The sequence below is a fragment of the Helianthus annuus genome, chromosome 9 (genome assembly GCF_002127325.2).
Source record: "Helianthus annuus cultivar XRQ/B chromosome 9, HanXRQr2.0-SUNRISE, whole genome shotgun sequence".
In the NCBI taxonomy this organism is placed as follows: Eukaryota; Viridiplantae; Streptophyta; class Magnoliopsida; order Asterales; family Asteraceae; genus Helianthus; species Helianthus annuus.
In genome coordinates this window covers 186,639,034-186,659,383 of record NC_035441.2, presented here as the reverse complement: position 1 = coordinate 186,659,383, position 20,350 = coordinate 186,639,034, and the positions used below count along the sequence as shown (strand labels likewise).

General features: G+C 38.3%; 3 protein-coding genes across 3 annotated transcripts; 2 read left to right on the top strand and 1 right to left on the bottom strand.

Annotated features, from left to right (window-relative positions):
* Nucleotides 1–2,016: 2,016 nt before the first annotated feature.
* Nucleotides 2,017–5,905, top strand: LOC110880201 (clavaminate synthase-like protein At3g21360). Its single transcript, XM_022128784.2, has 3 exons — nt 2,017–2,401; nt 5,097–5,350; nt 5,420–5,905. Exons 1-3 carry the CDS (start codon nt 2,033–2,035, stop codon nt 5,778–5,780), a joined length of 984 nt encoding a protein of 327 aa, XP_021984476.1. The 5' UTR covers nt 2,017–2,032; the 3' UTR covers nt 5,781–5,905.
* Nucleotides 5,906–9,605: 3,700 nt separating this feature from the next.
* Nucleotides 9,606–10,954, bottom strand: LOC110876975. Its single transcript, XM_022125132.1, has 3 exons — nt 10,798–10,954; nt 10,027–10,407; nt 9,606–9,985 (listed from the first exon to the last, which is right to left on the bottom strand). Exons 1-3 carry the CDS (start codon nt 10,952–10,954, stop codon nt 9,606–9,608), a joined length of 918 nt encoding a protein of 305 aa, XP_021980824.1.
* Nucleotides 10,955–15,903: 4,949 nt separating this feature from the next.
* LOC110876976 lies at nt 15,904–17,451 on the top strand. The gene has a single exon (XM_022125133.1). The coding sequence runs from the start codon at nt 15,904–15,906 to the stop codon at nt 17,449–17,451; it is 1,548 nt and encodes a 515-aa protein (XP_021980825.1).
* Nucleotides 17,452–20,350: the final 2,899 nt, after the last annotated feature.

Sequence of the window (20,350 nt, the reverse complement as noted above, 5' to 3'; positions counted from 1 at the left end):
ATGTTTGAGTGCTGTTCGAACTCGGACTATACTCTGTCATTAGTCGCGAATCCGCTGAATTATTAAAGTATTGCACTTGTATATCGTTGTGAGGGTTTAATCTCGTGAATTGTCGTAAATGCTGTATTAGTTACTAACCCGTTTGTGTGTGTGCATTATTGTTTAAATTAGGTTAATCAAAGGCTAATCAGTAGGCTTATACTCTGCTCGTTAAATCTGCAATGTGAGTCATTCTCTTTTTATCAACTGTTTTACAATACTCCAAATTATTTTCAGAGTTATAATTACAGTGATTAAGTTTATGTAATCACCAAATTACAGCCGGTATGTGGGGTATTGTGCAGATTACTATTGTTGTTATCACTTTAGGTGGGCGAACCTAATTAGTGATATTCGTCACCATTGGGGCAGCCAATGGGTGATATGACCACAGTCACCGAAATGAGTCGAGTGACAAATACTGTGGGTAGTTGGTTTGATATCAGAAACATTGTAATCTCTCTTAATACTGTAAATTATAACAAATGAGTCGCTTTGGTAAACGGAATGATTCACTCAGTATTTCCCCGCTGACAAAACCTTTTTCAAACATGTTTCAGGTGATCTGTTGTGAACAAAGAAAAGTGCCGTGAAGCACTACAAGCTTAGAAAAGTGGCTCATTGTAAATAAATAAAGAAACATGTTTTGAGAAATAAAGATTTCCCAGTGAAATCACCTTATTGTAAATTATGGGATGTATCACTGTATTATATAAACGAGCAGTTTTAATATTTAAAGATCCGGTTTTAAAAAGAGACTTCCGTTGTCGCCTAAAATAAATACCACGGGATTTCCTGCCTCGCGGCTCTGGACCGGGTCAAACCGGGGCCGAGGGCCGTGACACAAACAACTTCAACTTTGTATTATTTTTGCATTTTTCAAATATTCTTTCCAAAGTACAATACCTAAGGGTGAGCGGAGTGGGGCACTAAACCCACTCGGTACCGACCACTCATCCACCGCCAACGTTTTACTGAGCCACGTTTACTGATTGGGGGGGGGATTTTCGGTGAAGCTTTACCGATTGGGGGAGATGGGTGTGTATTGGGGTCCATTCATCCTCAACCAATCACACGTTTTTCCTTTTTTTAAATAGTTTACCTAAACCCCATTAGGTAAGCCACCACCAACGTTTTTAAGCATTAGGTAAATAATTTAGATGAATTGAAGTGACATTTTCTGATTGAGTGAATGACTATTCTAAATAGGTAACCACTCTCTTCACCCTAACCTTCTAATTTTTTTCATATTCAAACAACCTCAACTTTGTCATTTTCTACCACTCCCTTCACCATAACCTTCTAATTTTTTTCATATTCAAACAACCTCAACTTTGTCATTTTCTATATTTTTCAAATATTCTTTCGATAGTACGATACATACCTAACCTTATAATTTTTCGCATATTAAAAACACTTTAACTTTCTAATTTTTCCATATTCAAAAAAGAGTAAAATACACGGATAGTCCCTGTGATTTGGTGAAATTTCACATTTAGTCCCCAACATTTCAAAATTACACTCTTAATCCCTGTAGTTTGATAAGTTATTACTCGGATAGTCCCCAAAGCGGATGGAGGTTAGTTTTTCTGCTTAAGTGGGTGTGAAATGACAATGACTATCCGAGTAACAACTTGTCAAACCACAGGGACTATCCGAGTAACAACTTGTCAAACCACAGGGACTATCCGAGTAACATTCATCGGCTTTATGGACTATCCGAGTAACACTTGTAAAACCACAGGGACTAAGAGTGTAATTCTGAAAAATTAGGGACTAAAGGTGAAATTTCACTAAACCACAGGGACTATCCGTGTATTTTACTCTTTAAAAAACTTAAACGTGGTTCCAAACTTTTCAAAAGTACAAAAGCTAAATTACAAACCATTAATAATTTATTTTACTTTATATATTTTTTTATTATTAGTAAAAGCAAAAACTTTTCAATAAATATGCATGTTCGTACACGTTTCTGTCACAAGACGTGTTAGAAATGGCCACCGGAAAATTCTTCCGACAAGTAACACTGCCTGAGCAAAAATCCCATAACGACGACGTTCTCTTCCCGGCGGTGTTATCCCCCGCTTGTACCACTGCAGTACAACTTTCCACTTTTGAAGAGGCGATCAGGGTTCATAAGCCATGGCTGGAATCTATTCTCGTCAACACTGGCGCTATTCTCTTCCGAGGCTTCCCGGTTACATCTCCGTCCGACTTCAACGACGTCGTTGAAGCTTTCGGCTTCCCGGAATTCTCCTACGTCGGCGGCCGAGTCCCTCGGACTCAAGTTGTTGGTAGGGTTTATACTGCTAATGAAAGCCCTCTTCATTTGGAAGTTCCTTTTCATCATGAGATGGCTTACGTATGTTCTTTGACTCTATACATTATCATTTATCATATCTAACTGTTAGGATATGTTTAAGATTGGGGGTATTATATATTAGACAATATAAACATAATTATTTATATGATTATATGTACTTATCTTAGGTTATATTATTTATGCTTATATGTATGTATGTAACGATATGAACAAGCGGGTATGTTGGTTGGTTGACACCGATTCAAAAGGCGGTTATTCCCGCCAGTTTCAACCACCACATAACCGTCCATTATTATGTATAAATGATGGTTGCCGGGAACCATTTACCGGTACCGAGACAATTTAACTAACTGTCGAATTGTCCATACTCCCATTTCTGCATATTGATCAATCGAAGATCTAATAATGAATCCAATAAGTCATGATTCTTCCGCTGTGAATCATTCTAATGGCCAAGAAAGTGGTATCAGAGCCAGTTTCATTAACAGTGATGATCTCCGGCCAACTTCAACGATGATGCCGTGTAAACACTGTTCGGACGAGAAAAAAGAACGAAGATGGTTGCAAAGACGATGCTATTACTGCAACAAACCCGGTCACCAAATCTCGACATGTATGTTGAAAGAAAATGATGAGGAAACTCAACTGCTTCGTCTGGCAATCGACACCGGAACACAGCAACAACATAACACTGATTCTGATCATCAAAATGATCAAAGAATGGAATATATAGTGGTCGGCACCGATGGTGGTTTCTGGTCAGATATGTGGTATGTCAGTAAAACCCTTAAACATCACTATTCTGGCAATTTAGAGTTGTTTAGACGAATAAAAAACATGTCTAGTATCGAAACAAAAACTGGAGAAAATCAATTTTTCTTCATAAGGGGTATAGGGGTCGTCGAAGTCATGTCTGGGTCCGAAAAGATTCGTGTATACAGAGTGTTTTATACACTCTAGACATAGATAGAAATGTGTTAAGCCTAGATCAGTTAATCATTCAAGGCTTCACGGTTAAATTCAATGGTGATAAGTGCAAGTTATTCCCTACGTTTAGTGTTCCCTTAATTAATAAGATAAGTAACATAACTCGGATGACTAAGGAAGATGAAGTTGGTATGTTAGAAAAGCAATCGGTGATGAGTAGAGAAACAGATCATGAAAAGTTCAAAACGGAATTCTTGAACGATTATTTTGAAAGTCTAAACATGTCAACAAATGAACCAGACTGGAATGTCTTAATACTTCAAGCGACGCCTTTTAAGGAATTTCGAGATTGTAAGGCACTTCTTGACATGCTTGATGATGAAGATTATGTTATAAAATACAAATATCATCTCGAAAGCACATTCAATAATATGATAGATTGGTTTCTCAAGGAGAGGAAATTAATACAAGACCTCTACCTGCATATGCACCAAATAACCGAAAGGTATGTTTACTGGATCTGTATATGGCCGTAAAGAGGGAAGGTGGACATCGGAGGATCACCAAAAACAATATGTGGGCAATGATTGCCAGGGATATAGGTTTTGAGTATGATGAAGGAGAATACATGAGACTGATATATGCTATGTATTTGGACGTGCTCATCTATTATTACAAGTATAAGTCAACTCAAGAAAAGGTGCTCGAGAAGGAGGAAGTCAAGATGGTGGTTGATCCGAGACAAAGCAGGAGTGAAGGAAACAGGGTGGTTGGAACTGATGCAGATCAAACGGAAGGCAATTCAAGGAGTGCAGAAGTTGCTGGAAAAGATGCAGAGCATTACGCATTTTTCCCCGGCAACGACTGGCAGGGAATCAAAAGGCTGAACACAAGGAGGAGGTTCGATTTTAACCGGGCAAAAGTTGCCGTGGATGATGCCAACAACAGTGTTCTCAAGCACTCTCGTAAACGTAATTATGTTTAGGGGAGTGTATTAGACAATATAAACATAATTATTTATATGATTATATGTACTTATCTTAGGTTATATTATTTATGTTTATATGTATGTATGTAACGATATGAACAAGCGGGTATGTTGGTTGGTTGACACCGATTCAAAAGGCGATTATTCCCGCCAGTTTCAACCACCACATAACCGTCCATTATTATGTATAAATGATGGTTGCCGGGAACCATTTACCGGTACCAAGACAATTTAACTAACTGTCGAATTGTCCATACTCCCATTTCTGCATATTGATCAATCGAAGATCTAATAATGAATCCAATAAGTCATGATTCTTCCGCTGTGAATCATTCTGATGGCCAAGATTATAGCTAGGTTATCTTAAACATTCATGGTTTCAGTTTAGTAAAATAATAATAATTGATTCTAGTAGGTTTTTGCAGGTGTTTTGACTTCTAGTAGGGGTGTAAATGAAGTTGTTTTTGAAATAGTTAATACTGCTCGGCTTGGCTCGCTAAAAGCTCAAATCAAGCCGAGCTTAAACGAGCTCGGGTCCAAGCACAAGCCGGCTCATTAGCTTAACGAGCCGGCTTTTTATTTATATAAGTTTTATCCGATGTATTAAATATATTTTTATCTTAAACATTCATGAGCTAACGAGCCGGCCTTTTATTTATATAAGTTTTGTCTGATATATTAAATATATTTTTATATTAAAATTTCATGAGCCAATTGATCATTTTTTTTAATTATTTGTAGATGGTTTAGTAAAATAATAGATTTAGAAATTTCTGAAACAATTGGTAGTATAACTGAAAAGAGTTGAGATTGTAACAGAATCCAGATTTCCCCACCAAGTTATTTTTCTTTTGTGAAGAAGAGCCGGAAGAAGGGGGAGAAACCCCCATAGTTTCGAGTTATATCGTATATGAAAAGATGAAAGAGAGGCACCCGGATTTCGTTGCACAGCTCGAGGAGCATGGATTGATGTATATAACGATACAAGGCGATAAGGAGGATCCATCATCCGTTACTGGTACTAGTTGGAAGACGGCATTCCAAACCGATGACAAGAAGATTGCAGAGGAAAGGTTTGTATAATTGTATCTCTACAATAAACCTTACAAATTTCATCCTTACGAGAATGGCGTAATTGACAGGGCGGTGAAGAAGGGAACAAAGCTAGAATGGATGGGGAATACTGCAAAACTTATAACAGGCCCAATACCTGCGATCAGGTTTGACGAGGCGAGTCGCAGGAAAACATGGTTTAATAGTCTTCCTATTGCTTACAATGTTCCTACAAGTGAGAAGCGGAATACAGGGGGGGTGGAGCTGGGTAGTGGCGATCCTGTGGATGAAGATGCTATGAAAGACATGTGGAGAATCTTGAAAGAAGAATGTGTTGCGATACCTTGGAAGAAAGGCGATGTTCTCTTGGTCAATAATTTGACGGTTCTTCATAGCCGGTGGCCACTAATAAAGCCTCCTCGCCGTATACTAGCTTCACTGTGCAAGTGATTCAATAAAGCCTTCCTGCCATATACTTGCTTCTTGAGCAATGCTAAGTGCATGATTACATGGGGCGTTAACCATTTGGAATTTTATCATGCATATAATCAAACCATCTAGTTTGTTTTACAATATATCATTGTTTTTGGTCAAAATGATACTACTTGCACTACTACCAACAATTTAACGGCAGCTACAGTTCTAAAAAACAATTTAACGGTAGTTAGTACCATAAGTCCTCTCACTCAATTAGACTACTTATAAAAGAATCCAAGGTTTTTGAACATATGCTATTTTATAATTTGCTACTCTTAAGAGTTAATTTTGCAAAATTGGTTAACCAAAGTGGTAATAAATAAAAACGCAGCCAGCTAACCATCAAAATGATACATCCCCAAAGGTACATTGTGTGGTAGTAAGGTTATTTTTCACTGTCTATGAGATGGAGCGTTTAAATCCTTCAGGTGCGCGTATACAAGTATTTATAAGTAGATTAGTTTGTCTTTCAAAAAAAATCAGAAAAAAGAAAATTTCTTCAAAGTGATAATATGAAAATACCTTTAAGTAGGAAACTCTATGTTGTTGAACGAGAAAATCAATACATGGAATTCTGAATTTGATAGATATCATCAATTATCAAATCTGGTAAATTAAACAAGCTAGCTTGGAGATGAACTTAATGGAGTAAATCACTTGTTATAATTCTATAATGCTATGTGTTGTGTATTAATAATGGATTCCAATAACAAGTAAAAGGTATTATCATCTTAGTGCCAACTCAATAAAGCGCCAATAAATAAACTGTTCAAAAACTAGGCGTTATGGATTAACTACATTACAATCATTTAATATTATTTTTTTGATTTTTTATTTAAAATATTTTTTTTAAAAGTAACAACATATTAATAAATAAATAAAACTACATTATATTAAAATAAAATTAAAAGAGCCTTAAAAAAGTTACATTAAAATTCATAAAGACTTAAAATAAAACAAACTTAAAAAAAACACTAGAAAGGAATTAAAATAAAGACAAATTGAAAATTTTTTTTCGGAGACGTTCACAAATTTGTTATTTTCTTTGTTCGAAAAATATTTGATCTTGCTCTGATAAACCCAGGTAGTCTTTTTGGAGGAAAGCAAGGGCGTGCGCGATGCGTTTGTCTTCTCTATACCCAATTAGCCGGTCAATTTTTTTGACCAAACTTTCAACAATGACAACTTTATCGGGTTTAGATGTAGTACTTTCGACAAAAACTTTATCGGCTTTGCTTTTGTCTCTCCTCGTGTGAACGACCATCCGATGTGACATGAGAGGAATTCAGCTCGATTGATCATGTAGTTTTTGACCGTTTAGAATTCGGATTGGGTGGTGTTAGCGTTGCTATTAAATGCTACTTTAAGGATTTTCTAAGAAAAATATTTTACTTATGAATTTATATCGAGATATATGGTAAACAGATAACAAACTGCGTCGCTGCCCCTTTTTTAATAGCAAAACTAAATATATTATTATTAGAGTTAAATGCCCAGATAGTCCCTGTGGTTTGTCATTTTTTTCACCTTTAGTCCCTAACTTTCTAAAATTAACTCTATAGTCCCCAACTTTTCAATTTTCGTTCCCGGATAGTCCCTGGCGCGAATGGAGGTTAGTTTTTAGTATTAAGTGGGTGTGAAATGACTAAAATGCCCTTATCATAAAACAAAACAAATTATACAAGTATTAAATAAATATATCTTTGTAGGACCCAATTCTAATATATATCTGTATGTCACATATTATCCCTTTCTCTCCCTGCTCTCTCTCTCTCTGGTACCACCACCACCTCCATCGCCGCCACCACCACTGACCACCACCACCACCATTGTCATAACCACTCCTGCCACAACCACCACTTCCACCACAACCATCACCGTCGCCATCATCACCACCCCCGCCACAACAACCACTGCCGCTATCATCACCACCCCCGAGTCGCGGTTAACCAAGATAACAACTTTTACACACATCAGAGTAAAAACCTAATAATTACCTTTGAATCTGTTTGTTCCAAGATTGAAGGGTTAATTGGGCATTTTGAATATGATCATCGGTGGGAAGTTGTGGGACAAGAAGATCAAGATTAAACTGTGTAGTAGACAACATAGCGAGCCCGTCTTGAGCAAGACCGTTCAATCTGGGCGGCGATTCTTTGATAACCGCACCGGTGGATCTTGATTTTTCATATTGTCCAATGGCTTGAATGTGGGCTAGGGTTTGAAGATAGGCTTCGTCTCAATCTTTCTTTGTCTTGTTGAATTCCTCCACCACAATATCTGTTGCCATAATTGATCAGTTAAGATTTGGATTTCCATTTTCTAAGACCGTGTGTGTGGGTGTTTCGCAATTCAGGTCCAGAGTGAATCAGGCAATCAGTAGTGCAAGTGCAAGGTAAATGAAGGTTTTGTTGGCTCGATTTCGGTGTTTATTCGGTTGGGTATCTCTATTTTTTATGGGTGTTTGCAGGTTGCAGAGACAAAGAAACAGGAAGGGGAGAAGGAGCGGGGGTGGGGTAGGGTAGGGAAAAAGTGGGGTTACTTTTGTTTTTAAATAATAAATTAGTTTTTTTATGTTTTATTGTTATTTTTAATGGTAAGGGTAATTTAGTCATTTCACACCCACTTAACACCAAAAACTAACCTCCATCCGCGCCAGGGACTATCCGGGAACGAAAATTGAAAAGTTGGGGACTATAGAGGTAATTTTAGAAAGTTGGGGACTAAAGGTGAAAAAAGGACAAACCACAGGGACTATCCGGGCATTTAACTCTTGTTATTATTAGAGTTAATTGCCAAAATCGTCCCTGAGGTTTGGGCACGTTTGCCATTTTCGTCCAAAATGACATTTTTGTACCAAATTGCCCCCAAGGTTTGTAACTCTTTGCCATTTTCATCCAAACCACTAACTTAGTTTATTTTTTCTGTTAAGTTGATGATATTTGGATGAAACTAGCAAATATAAAACCACAGGGACGATTTTGGTAATTTACTCAAACCCTTTTTAATTTCTTTTATTTAATTTGATCATTAGTGAAAGGACCAACGACGATCCTATCCTAAAGGAGAAGAAGGAGTAGGAGTTGTTACATATATAATAAAAAAGAATATACATGGAGTTTTTAGAAAAAAAATAATAGTTTTGGCACATAATCTTTATAAATTTTCATCCAAATCACTAACTCAGTTTATTTTTCTGTTAAGGTGAATGATGTTTTAAATTTTATAAATTAAGACATAAATTAATTTACAACTTCTTTATATAAATCAGTTTTATAAAGAGAAAACGTCATTGGTGTGCAACACATAACAATCGATTACAACTTTTAGTATTTATCAGTTGTAGAGATAGAAAAAAATTCTAAAACGTTACATATTTTTTAAATGTGTTGAGCACCTAGGAAATATGTTGTTAGAAATAAAATATTTATTTAATTGAGATTATAAGGGTAACTAAGTAATACTTAGGCTAGAGAGCATGGTGACATCCCATTCTTGGAGGACCATCCGCCACATAGGCGCCACGTCATAGTCCTCCCAAAGATGCACCATCACCTTGAACTAGAGGGTATGGGAGGATGGTCCTAGTCATAGTCCTCCCCACCATTTATATATATATTTTTTTAATCTTCTATGTTTTTTTTAATCTTCTATGTTTTTTTTAATCTTCTATTTTTTTAACATTTAAAAAATAAACTAAGAAAATATTTTCATTACATAAACCACATTACATAAACTTAAAAAAAAAACATACACTAAATAAAAAAAAACCAAAAGACTTAATAAAAAAACATAAAGTTAAATAATTTGATGTTTTTTCATGATATCGTGTTGTAGTTTTTTCAGCATCGAACGTTTCGGCTCGGGTTCGTCCTCGACATTCATCGATATTATTATATCCCATTCCTTGAGCCGGATTTTTTCATCGGAAATTCGGATTTTCTCATTCGACAATCGGACCTTCTCGCGTAACTTTTCTTCCGGTACACGAGTTTTTTCTTCGACGGCCCGCTCCTTCGACTTCGTCTTTTGGGCCGAGATGTCGTTGTACATTTTTAGGTGTTCCATAAACTCAACCATGTTCGGGTCCACCTTTTCCTTTTCTTTCCCCTTGGCCCGCTCCTTCTTTGATTTGTCTCGGCCCGGTGGACGCTCCGCTTCATGTACGGCGTACTCCTCTTCGTCAAAGTCAGCGTCATCATTTAAGTTTATGTGACACCTCGCGTCCGATCCACTGGCGCTAAAGCTACCCGTTTCCGATGTTTTTGGCGTTTGGCCATCTCCACCTCGTTAGGAGTCGGCGACCATTTCGGTTCCTTTTTCATAATTTCCCACGCGCGAACGTGAGCAAAGTTGGTATTACCATTGTTGTTCTTATAGTTGTCCAACGCTTTTTTGAAAACATCGTCGTCGCTCATGCCGCTACGACGCCCACTTGTATATATTTTATTATATTCCTCGCAAAACCTATTGACGGCCGAGTTCAATTTCCGCCACTTTGACGACACCGAGTCGATATCACGATACGGGCCTTGGTCCATAAGTTCGAGGAACTTCGCCAAAACCTTGGACCAAAAACCGTCACCCGTTTGGTTATTACCTATAATAAAACAAACAAAATATATTAAATTTAAACAAATTAAACAAACAAAAAAATAAACTGTTAAAAAAATAAAAAAAAATAAACACACTTTAAAAATACGATTTAAATAAAGATAATAAAAAATAACCAAACTGTTGACCATCAAATTTAAAAAAACTTTTAAAAAATTAAAAATTTATAAACTGTTAAAAAAAATTTCGAAAAATATACTTAAAAAAAGTATAAACCTTAAAAAAAAAAAAAAAAAAGATAAACCTTAAAAAAAATACGAACCTTTTGTCTTGTTGTTAGACGTGGCTATGAAAGTCTTGGCTAAGGCTTCTTCTTCGATTGGCGTCCACTAAGTCGACTTCGGTTTGGACGATTGATCACCCACCACTTGCTTGCCTTTGTTTAGTTTTCCTTTTCCTTTAGCCGGTTGGGTTTCGGGAACAACCTCCACATCGTCGTCGGGTTCGGGTTGTTGAAAGGGTTGCATCGGGATCGGTTGGGGTTGAACGGGTGGTGTCGGGTTCGGTGGGAAATTATAAGCACCCCGCAACATTATTTGTTGAATGGCTTGATTTTGAGAGAATTGAGCGAATTGGTTTGGCGAGTGTTGGAATGATGCAAACGCATTTGATGAATATTGCGAGAATTGGTTCGGTTCTACCGTCGGATAATATGCCGGAACCGAAAAAACATTAGGTTGGGTCGGGTTGTTGGGATTGTTCGGGTTGCTTGGATTGTTCGGGTTGTTCGGGTTGTTGAAGGGTTCTATTTTCTATAGAGTATGATGTTTTATAAAAGTGGGAAGAAGATTTATAAAAAAGAACTGAGAGAGATGAAATTTTGGGTTAGATTTGTGAATGGAGGTGAAAATGGTAATGAAATATATATATATTTAAATATTTGACCGTTTTTTTTTTTTTTTTTTGAAAAAAGGAAACTTATTATTATTATTTTTTTAAACGGTAACTTTTCATTAAAGGGGGCCCACTTTTCGAGCGTCGCCAACGTCCAAAAACAGACGAAAGGAACGGGGACCCGGGGGGGGGGGGGCGGTATGGTGTAGACGGCGTCGGGACATGGGGACGGGTGGGGAGAACTGTCCATAACGTGTAGCCTTATTCTGAGTGGTTTGAGTAAAGAAATTTTTGGTTCATAGCATAATAATTACAATTTGGTGGGTAATTTTAAGGTTTGGTAATGATACATTGTTTGATAGGGGAGGGGGGGGGGGGCACTGGCTTATGTTTTTCCTGGAGATGAATTACAAACTTGGTACATATAATAAAAAAAATTTATTTGACCTTTTTCAGTAAGGTCACCAACATTTTAATATTATAAAATTTAGAGGTTTAAGTAGATTTTATTTTTATAAAACTGATCTATATAAAAAATTAGAAATTCATTTATGTCTTAGTTTATAAACATCCTTCACCTTAATAGAAACATTAACTTAGTTAATGGTTTGATGAAAATTTATAAAAATTATGTGGCAAAGCTATTATTTTTTTTCATATAAAAATTGCATTTATGTTCTTTTTTATTATATATGTAACAAAATTAATTAAATAAAAGAAATTTAAAAGAGTTTGAGTAAATTGCCAAAATCGTCCCTGTGGTTTATATTTGTCAGTTTTATCCAAATATCCTCAACTTAACAGAAAAAAAAAACTAAGTTAGTGGTTTGGATGAAAATGACAAAAAGTTGCAAACGTTGGTGATAAGTAGGTATAAAAGTGTCATTTTAGACGAAAATGACAAATATGTCTAAACCTCAGGGATAATTTGGGCAATTAACTCTTATTATTATTATTAGTAGTATTGTTGTTGTATCTGACTAGCTTCTAAATGTTAGGATATGAGGATTCGTTTAGTCACATGTAGGAATCTTATCTTTTTCTGGACAAAGAGACTCACACGACTCACTAGGACAGTGACAAATGATGTTTAAGATGGGTAGTTCAGCTGGGTAAAAAGGTCAACAAACAAACATTTTTTTTTGTCAGTTTTAAATGCATTTTATATACAGTTTTATAGTTTTAATTATGACCTACCATAATGTATGGGTTAACGTCAACTCGTTGCTTTATTAATTTCGTTTAGGTGTTTGATAAACTAGAAATTGCTAGATCGTTTAGAATATCTGATTGGGGGTATTTTAGCTAGGTTATCTTAAACGTTCATGAACACATTGATCATGTTTCGGTTTGGTAAAATAATAACTGCTCCTAGTCTATATCTCTAATAAAGCAAACCATTGGTGGACACATGTCACTGATGTCTGTCGCTAGTGACATGCAAAAACCGAAATAAACTAGTAGCTAGAGTAAGTCGGATATCGAACCAGAGGAGGATTGTCGAAAGTGTGTAATGCTCAGTTTTAATTAACTACTATAGAAAAAGTAAAACTCAATTGTGGATTTGATTGGTTATGAGAAATAACTAAATTAACGAACAAAATTAAGATTTGAATCAGTAGGATAGAAGATGGTTCCTCCAGATTTCAGGTTTTATAGTTAGCTTCAACTATGTGTTTAATCGTGACCTACATAGACATAGGTGTTTTGATTAACTAATTGTGATAACCAACGACTAAGTACTCCGGTCAATATATAACGGGAGGTTATCGAATGATTATCAATTACACTTACAAACCCTAACCCCATGTCAAATATATCCCAATTACTAGAACTCTCGGGAACTGAATGCTTAGAAATTAAGGTTTAAATAAATGCAATTCTTTACAACCAATAAATCAAATCAAATCAAGGTGAAAAGCATCGAATGCTTAGATCACCAAGTTATACGATTGTCACAAACACATAAAATTGTCTAACTTACAAAAACCCTCCATCCGGAGGAAACCACTAGGAGACTAGCCGCTCATGTTGGTGGGATGATCTTCACACAGTCGAACCATCGTTGAAACCCTTGTCTGCCGTCGAGATGATGTTCTGTTGATGTGATCAATTGAGCTCTATAATATGCTCCCCAAATTCGTGTGTATCGGCCCAACCATATTGATGATTATTTTCTTTAATCAAAATCAAGACCCTAATTGTCGGCCCATGTGCATGTTATCGGCCCAAAAGAAATCCTACAATAGTTGCCTCAAAGTTCGTGAATGAATATATATATATAACGGCTGCCTTCAAAGTGATAATGATGATGTATGTTGATGATGTATGTTGATGTTCTCTCTCCTTTGTCGTGCATGTGCAGCCTCCAAAATACCTCAAAGTTTGCACATCCAGTTTGCATGAGATGATGTTGTTGTTGACTATCAAAACTCTCTCTCTCGTGTTCTCCTTGCCGCCCGGAATTCGTAAAGTCGGCTCGACGATGCTCGCTTGAATCTGAATAGCGGGTGGGGTTTAATCGATCGGTCCACGGTGGCCATCTAGATCTAACCGTGCTCCCTATCTGGGTTCCTGTGTCATCTATTCGCTACTTTGGTTTCTCGTGGTTCATTAATGGCTTGCCGGGATGAATGGGGAGGGGGAGAGGATGATAATGGTGGTCCGTGGGCAGATGTGCAGTACCGGAAAATCGGAAAAGCAAAGGAAACGGTGTAGAATGGACTTTCCTAGTACAGAACATCTCAGACCGGGTTACAAGGAATGTTTTATGGAGATCTTTTCAGCCATTCGGTTTCATATCAGATGCGTATGTGGCTCATAAACGAGATGCAAGAGGCCATTGTTTTGGTTTTATCCGATTTATGGGGGTTGAGGATATGAAGGGTTTCTTAGTAAAACTAAATTCGGTAAGAATGTTTGACATGAAAGTTGTGGTTTCACTAGCAAAATATGATAAGGATCATAATCGGTTTAGTTATGCACCGAACCTTTTGGGCCGGAACATGTGGAAACCTAAGGCCACTTACCAGGAAAATAACAATCATTCGGAAGGAGCTAATAATAACGCACAGTTTTATGCGGAGAAACAATCACCTAAATCGGGTCCATCTGGTCCTTCGTTTGTTCAAGAAGGAAGGTCATTTGCTGATTTGCTAAAGGGGAACGCAGATGTGCATGGGTAGGGTACTAAAGTCGTTACTGTGGAAGGGAAAGGATCCTTATATCCTACTCATTGTGTTGGGAGGTCAGTCATTAGATGTACCAAAGAGATCATGTCTATTAGCAAAGTAAAAATGATTATGGAAGAAAATGGTCTTTCTGAGGTGGGTTTGTCATACGTTGGTGGAATGACCTTTTTGCTAACTTTTAAAGATAAGACGGAGGCTATGGCCCGTTTGGAGTCACATGCAACTTTCTTTAAAAACAATTTCTCGGAGCATAATCTTTGGAAGGGTGAGGATATCCCGTATAGCAGAGTTGTCCAGCTTAACATTACCGGGGTGCCGTTTATTATTCGGGATAATTCCTTGTTTGACAGGATCGGGAGTTTGTTTGGTAAGGTGATTCAGCCGTCTTCCTTCTATTGGCAAAATGAAGACAATTCAGTTTGTTCTGTCATGGTGTTAACAAACCAGAAGTCCAGAATTGAGGAAGCCGTGATTATGAAGTGGAATAATAAGAGCCTGATCGCATGGGCTTCGGAGACCTCTGGTTTTAGTATGCAGAGCCTAGGTTATGATGATTCTATGTCTAATAGTGACTCTGAATTTGACACGCAATCGTGTTCAGAATCAGATGAGGATCTGGTAGATGTTGAGGACATGGAGGAGGGTTAGATCCGGCGTAATGTCTCTCCGGTGGTTTTGAAAACGGCTGGTGGACAAAGTCCGGCAAAAGAGGTTACCGGTGATAGGTCTGGGGATGCCATCGAGTCTCCGGCGGTCAATGAACAGGCCCAGGTAGGTGAAGGGGCTCCGGCACTCCAAAAGGCTTCTGTGGGTAATGATGATATGGGGAATCATGTTTTGCATGGGGATCGGAATAAGGCGGCCCACGTGGATTGTGGTTTCGATGGAGAGTTGGGTACTGTGCCTTGCCCAATTGTTAGTAACAAAAGTGCTGAGCCCAATAATGGTGGGCCGGGTGGGGAGTTTTATAAAGTGCCCAATAATGAGGAGGATAGAGAACATGGGCCTGAGGTGGATTATGACCATTCTAATTTTCTAAATGGAAATGAGGGCCCAACTCCAGCTAATTATTTGGGGAAAAGAAACAGAGCAGAACGAAGTCCACCCTCGTTAGGTTCGGTCCAAGGTCCTCCCCAGAGGAAGTTCGCTGATTCAAATAGGTCGGATTCGGTCTCTCTGGATCTGAATACTCCAGTTGGGGAATGTTCTGGAAATAGGGAGATTAACAGTGTATCTCCAGGGGATGTCGCGAATCATGTTCCGGCCACTGATGCTCATAACGTCATCCAAAATCCAGGTGGTTCTGATCCCCAGGCCGCGGAGGACTCCCGGAGTCTTCTTAGAGAGGAAGTCGATGCTACTATTCATGTTGGGTCCTTAATTGGTATTAACCCGAATGGTTTTGTAGCGGATACAGTAAAGCTTGTTGAAGAAGAAGGTGCTGCAAACGGTCTCCAATGAATTGCCTATCTGTGAATTTGAGAGGGGTTAGGGGCAACCGTAAATCAGATTGGATTAGGGGTTTGAAAACCAGCTATGGGATTCATTTCCTTGCAATACAAGAAACGAAATTACAACAGTCTTCGTCCTTTTTGTTTAGTCAGTACTGGGGTCGAGCCGAATTCAAGATTGATGTGGTTGATTCGCAAGGAAGATCAGGTGGTCTTGCATGCCTTTGGTGCCCTGCGGTTTTCAGGTGTGTCGATATTTATCATAATAGAAATTTTATTATTGTTTCGGGTTTCTTGATTCAGACGGGGTGTAGATTGAACTTGGTTAATATATATGCACCTAACGATGCTATCAGTAGGAGGGATGTCTGGTCAAAGATATTAGGGTTTAAAAATTCATTACAAGGGTTATGGGTTATGATGGGTGACTTTAATGATGTACGGGATGCTAGCGAGAGGATGAATTCTGAATTCATTGCTTCTAATGCCGAGGCCTTTAACCATTTTATATTATCAGCCGGTTTGGTGGAGTACAACATGGGAGGTGGGAATTTTACTTATATATCAGACAACGGGAAAAAATTGAGTAAACTAGATCGCTTTCTTGTGTACTTGGGTTTTAGAGAAAGATGGCCCAATGCAACAGTTGTTGCATTGGCGAGGGAAGTTTCTGACCACATGCCTATTGTTTTATCCACGATTCAGTCGGATTTCGGTCATATCGCGTTTAGGTTTTTTAATTCATGGTTTGAATATTCTGGGTTTCTTGATTTTGTACTACGGAAATGTGAGGAATTTAGTTTCTCGGGGCTGGAGGATCTCGCTCTTGCAATCAAATTAAGATGGTTAAAGAACAATATCAAATCATGGCTGAAATTGGAGAAAGATAGAAGGGAGGGGATCTATGGTGGGAAAAAGGCGAGGTTGGCGTTTATTGAGAATCTGGCCGAGGAAAGGGATCTAGAGGAAGAGGAATTGGCCGAAAGAGTGGAATGTAGAAATTATGTGGCCGAACATGACAGGATCAAGCAGTTGGGTTTACGACAAAAATCCATGTCTAAATGGGTTGTTGACGGTGATGAGAATTCTAATTTCTTTCATCTTGTGATCAACTCTAATATCAGTACTAATAGACTGAATGGTTTGATGATTGGTGGAGAGTGGATAACTTACCCCTTATCTATTAAAGAATCCTTGTATGAGTTCTTTAAACATCAGTTTTCTGAGCCAATGACGGTTAGGCCTGGTATGGTCTGCTCTGGTATAGCTACTATTTCGGGATCCGAGGCTACTATGTTGGAACGACCATTTATTGTGGAGGAAATTAAAGCAGCCGTATGGGAGTGTGAGGGAGATCGTGCCCCCGGTCCTAACGGTTTTAATTTTAAGTTCATTAAAAGATGTTGGGAGGGTCTCCGGGTTGATCTTGTCAAATTGTTTAATAAGTTCTACGTCGACGGGTCGATTAATAAGGGATGCACATCATCCTTCATTGCTTTGATCCCAAAAATCAAAGATCCTGTTGGACCAGCAAACTTCAGGCCGAAAGTCTGATTGGTGTGATTAATAAGGTTATATCCAAAGTGCTTGTCAACCGACTAAAGAAGGTGTTAGGAAATCTGATTTCGGAGCAACAGTCTGCTTTCCTAGCTGGCAGGAATATTATGGATGGCCCATTAATTCTCAGTAAGGTGTTGAGTTGGTTAAGGAAGAATAAGCGGGTTGGGATGTTCTTTAAAGTGGATATCAATAAAGCTTACGATTCTGTTAATTGGTCCTTTCTCGATTCGATTATGGCTCAGATGCAGTTTCCAAGCAAATGGAGATCATGGATCATGGCTACCTTATACTCTGCTAGAGCTTCCGTCCTGGTTAATGGCTCGCCAACCAGGGAATTCGATTGTTCCCGTGGCCTCCGACAAGGTGATCCGTTGTAGCCGTTGTCTTTGTAATAGTGATGGAAGCCATGTCTTGCATTATGAAAAAAGCTGTCTCCTGTGGTTTGTTTAGAGGCATTAATATTACTGATGGTGGCCCGTCACTATCTCACTTGATATATGCGGATGATGTGATGTTTTTGGGTGAGTGGTCCGAGTCGAACATAAATAACCTGAGACGGTTATTGAGATGTTTCTATCTCGTATCTGGTCTCAAGGTAAATCTCGATAAGAGTAGCATTTATGGGATTGGAGTGGGAGAACAAGATGTTATACAAATGGCTAATCATCTAAGGTGCAAACAAGGTACGTTCCCTTTTGTACATTTGGGTTTGCTTGTTGGGGCCAATATGAATTTAGCTCGGAATTGGCAATCGGTGGTGGATGTTTTCAAAAATTGGCTTTCTATATGGAAAGCTAAGACACTCTCGTATGGTGGTAGAATTACCTTAATAAAATCGGTTCTAAATGCCTTACCAATATTTTTTGTCGCTTTTTAAAGCACCGATTAAAGTGTTGGATGCACTAGATAGAATTAGAAGGGTGTTCTTTTGGGGAGGGTCGGAAGAAAAAGCAAAAATGAATTGGGTTGCTTGGGATAAAACAATTACTCCGGTTGAATATGGGGGATTGGGTTTCGGCTCAACTAGAGATGCCAATTTCGCTTTGTTGGCTAAGTGGTGGTGGAGGTTCAAAACGGAAAAAAACAGTTTGTGGCGGGAAGTTGTTTGGGCAATACATCACAACAATAGATCTTGGAATGATATACCGGCTAAAGTTTCGATTTCTGGACCGTGGAAAAATATTATCAGCATTCGACAACCCCTTTTAGCAGCTAGGATTGATCTTAAGGCCGCTTTTTGTGCGAAACTGGGCAATGGAGAAAACGTACAGTTCTGGCTAGACATATGGGCTGACCCAATGCCCTTATATCTAAAGTTTCCTGATTTATTTATAATAGAAAGTAACAAAGTTTGTCTTGTTTTGGACCGACTATCTCTTGGTGATTCTGGGCCGATATTTCATTGGGCCTGGAATAGGCTGAATCTCAGCAACAGTGAACTGGATCAAATGCAGCAATTGATTAATTTAGTTGGTGGGCAGTACATGGAGCTGGGCTCGGATCGATGGAGATGGACGTATGATCCAAGTGGATCTTTCAATGTTGCTTCGGTTAAAGACTTGTTGTATGCAGCGAATCGTGACATTCCCTCGAGAACTTTTGAGTGGAACAATTGGGTCCCGAAGAAGGTCGCTATAGTCGCTTGGAGGGCGGAGATGGAAAGACTTCCAACTAAATGTGCACTGATACATCGGAACATTATGGTACAAAATAACCTTTGTGCTCTGTGTGGTGATTATGCGGAAACGTGTGAGCACATTTTCGTTTCGTGCCAGCTTTCCCAATCGGTATGGCAGAACATTGCGGACTGGTTAAAAATCCCACCTATATTTGCGTTTGCTATCACTGATCTACTCGATTTACACGGTGTATCGGCGAACGCGAGGAAGAAGAAGAAAGCGCTACATGCTGTTATACTTGTAACATTTTGGTGTCTTTGGAAAATGCGAAACGGGGCGGTTTTTAAACAAGCGAGCCCGAATACCACGAAGATCCTGGATGAAATAAAAACAATGGCGTACTTATGGGTCAAAAATCGATCGAAGATGATGGAACTAACATGGGAGAAATGGTGCCGATTTGAAATCATTGGTTAATCTATGTAATTGTTTGTAGTTTTTTTCTTATTTTGGTGACAATAATCATTTGTAAGTTTGGCGGGTAGCTTCTTGCTACAATTAATAAAATTTTGTCGGTCGTTCAATAAAAAATGTTGTTGTTGACTATTTTCAAAGAAACCAAACCCTCCTCATGTCACTTCTTCTAAATGATGAATGATGATATTTATTGATGATGTCAAACTTCTCAAAACCAAGTCCCCTCATGTCTGCTACATGTTCGTGTATATTATTATTTTTTAATTCCCTCCAACCATCCAAAACAATACACTCATGCGGCCCTTTATCCTTTCAACCGTAGCTTACGGTTAAAATCGTAAGTTACGGTTTCCACTTTCTGTCCAATGTTCCATTCCAAACTATAGGTTACGTAAGGTATACTGTAGGCTACGTTTATTTGTTGTGACTCCACTAAAGACTTGATTTCAACTTTCATTTAATTACTTACAAGCCCCTAGACTTTATTCTCTCATATATCTTGTGTTCTTTGTGCATCCAAACTACCTTTCGACCCGAGTCAAGTACCGTGTAACATGATATCTCCTAAATAATCATCCGTGCTTGTCCTGTTTCATCACTAAACTCTCTAACTTCGCTGATTTAGAGAGTTAACCTGTAAAACCACCAAAGCTCGTAGTTATCACATTCGAGACATGTAATCGCTTAAAACACAATAAGACACGTATTTTAACACCCTTAATTCTCATGTTTTGCACTCTCCATCAGTCACCCAATGGTTAAAGCCAACTAAGCAGCCACATAGGCAATGATGTGGC

Excerpts from the sequence above, each read along its gene's own strand:
- LOC110880201 (XM_022128784.2), top strand. The coding sequence starts at position 2,033 with ATGGCCACCGGAAAATTCTTCCGACAAGTAACACTGCCTGAGCAAAAA. Across the intron at positions 2,402-5,096 it reads TTCATCATGAGATGGCTTAC|AATCCAGATTTCCCCACCAA; the intron begins GTATGTTCTTTG and ends AGATTGTAACAG. Across the intron at positions 5,351-5,419 it reads AAGAAGATTGCAGAGGAAAG|GGCGGTGAAGAAGGGAACAA; the intron begins GTTTGTATAATT and ends CGTAATTGACAG.
- LOC110876976 (XM_022125133.1), top strand. The coding sequence starts at position 15,904 with ATGAATTGCCTATCTGTGAATTTGAGAGGGGTTAGGGGCAACCGTAAA.
- LOC110876975 (XM_022125132.1), bottom strand. The coding sequence starts at position 10,954 with ATGTTGCGGGGTGCTTATAATTTCCCACCGAACCCGACACCACCCGTT. Across the intron at positions 10,408-10,797 it reads AAAAGGAAAACTAAACAAAG|GTAATAACCAAACGGGTGAC; the intron begins GCAAGCAAGTGG and ends GTTTTATTATAG. Across the intron at positions 9,986-10,026 it reads GCCAGTGGATCGGACGCGAG|AGGAGTACGCCGTACATGAA; the intron begins GTGTCACATAAA and ends ACTTTGACGAAG.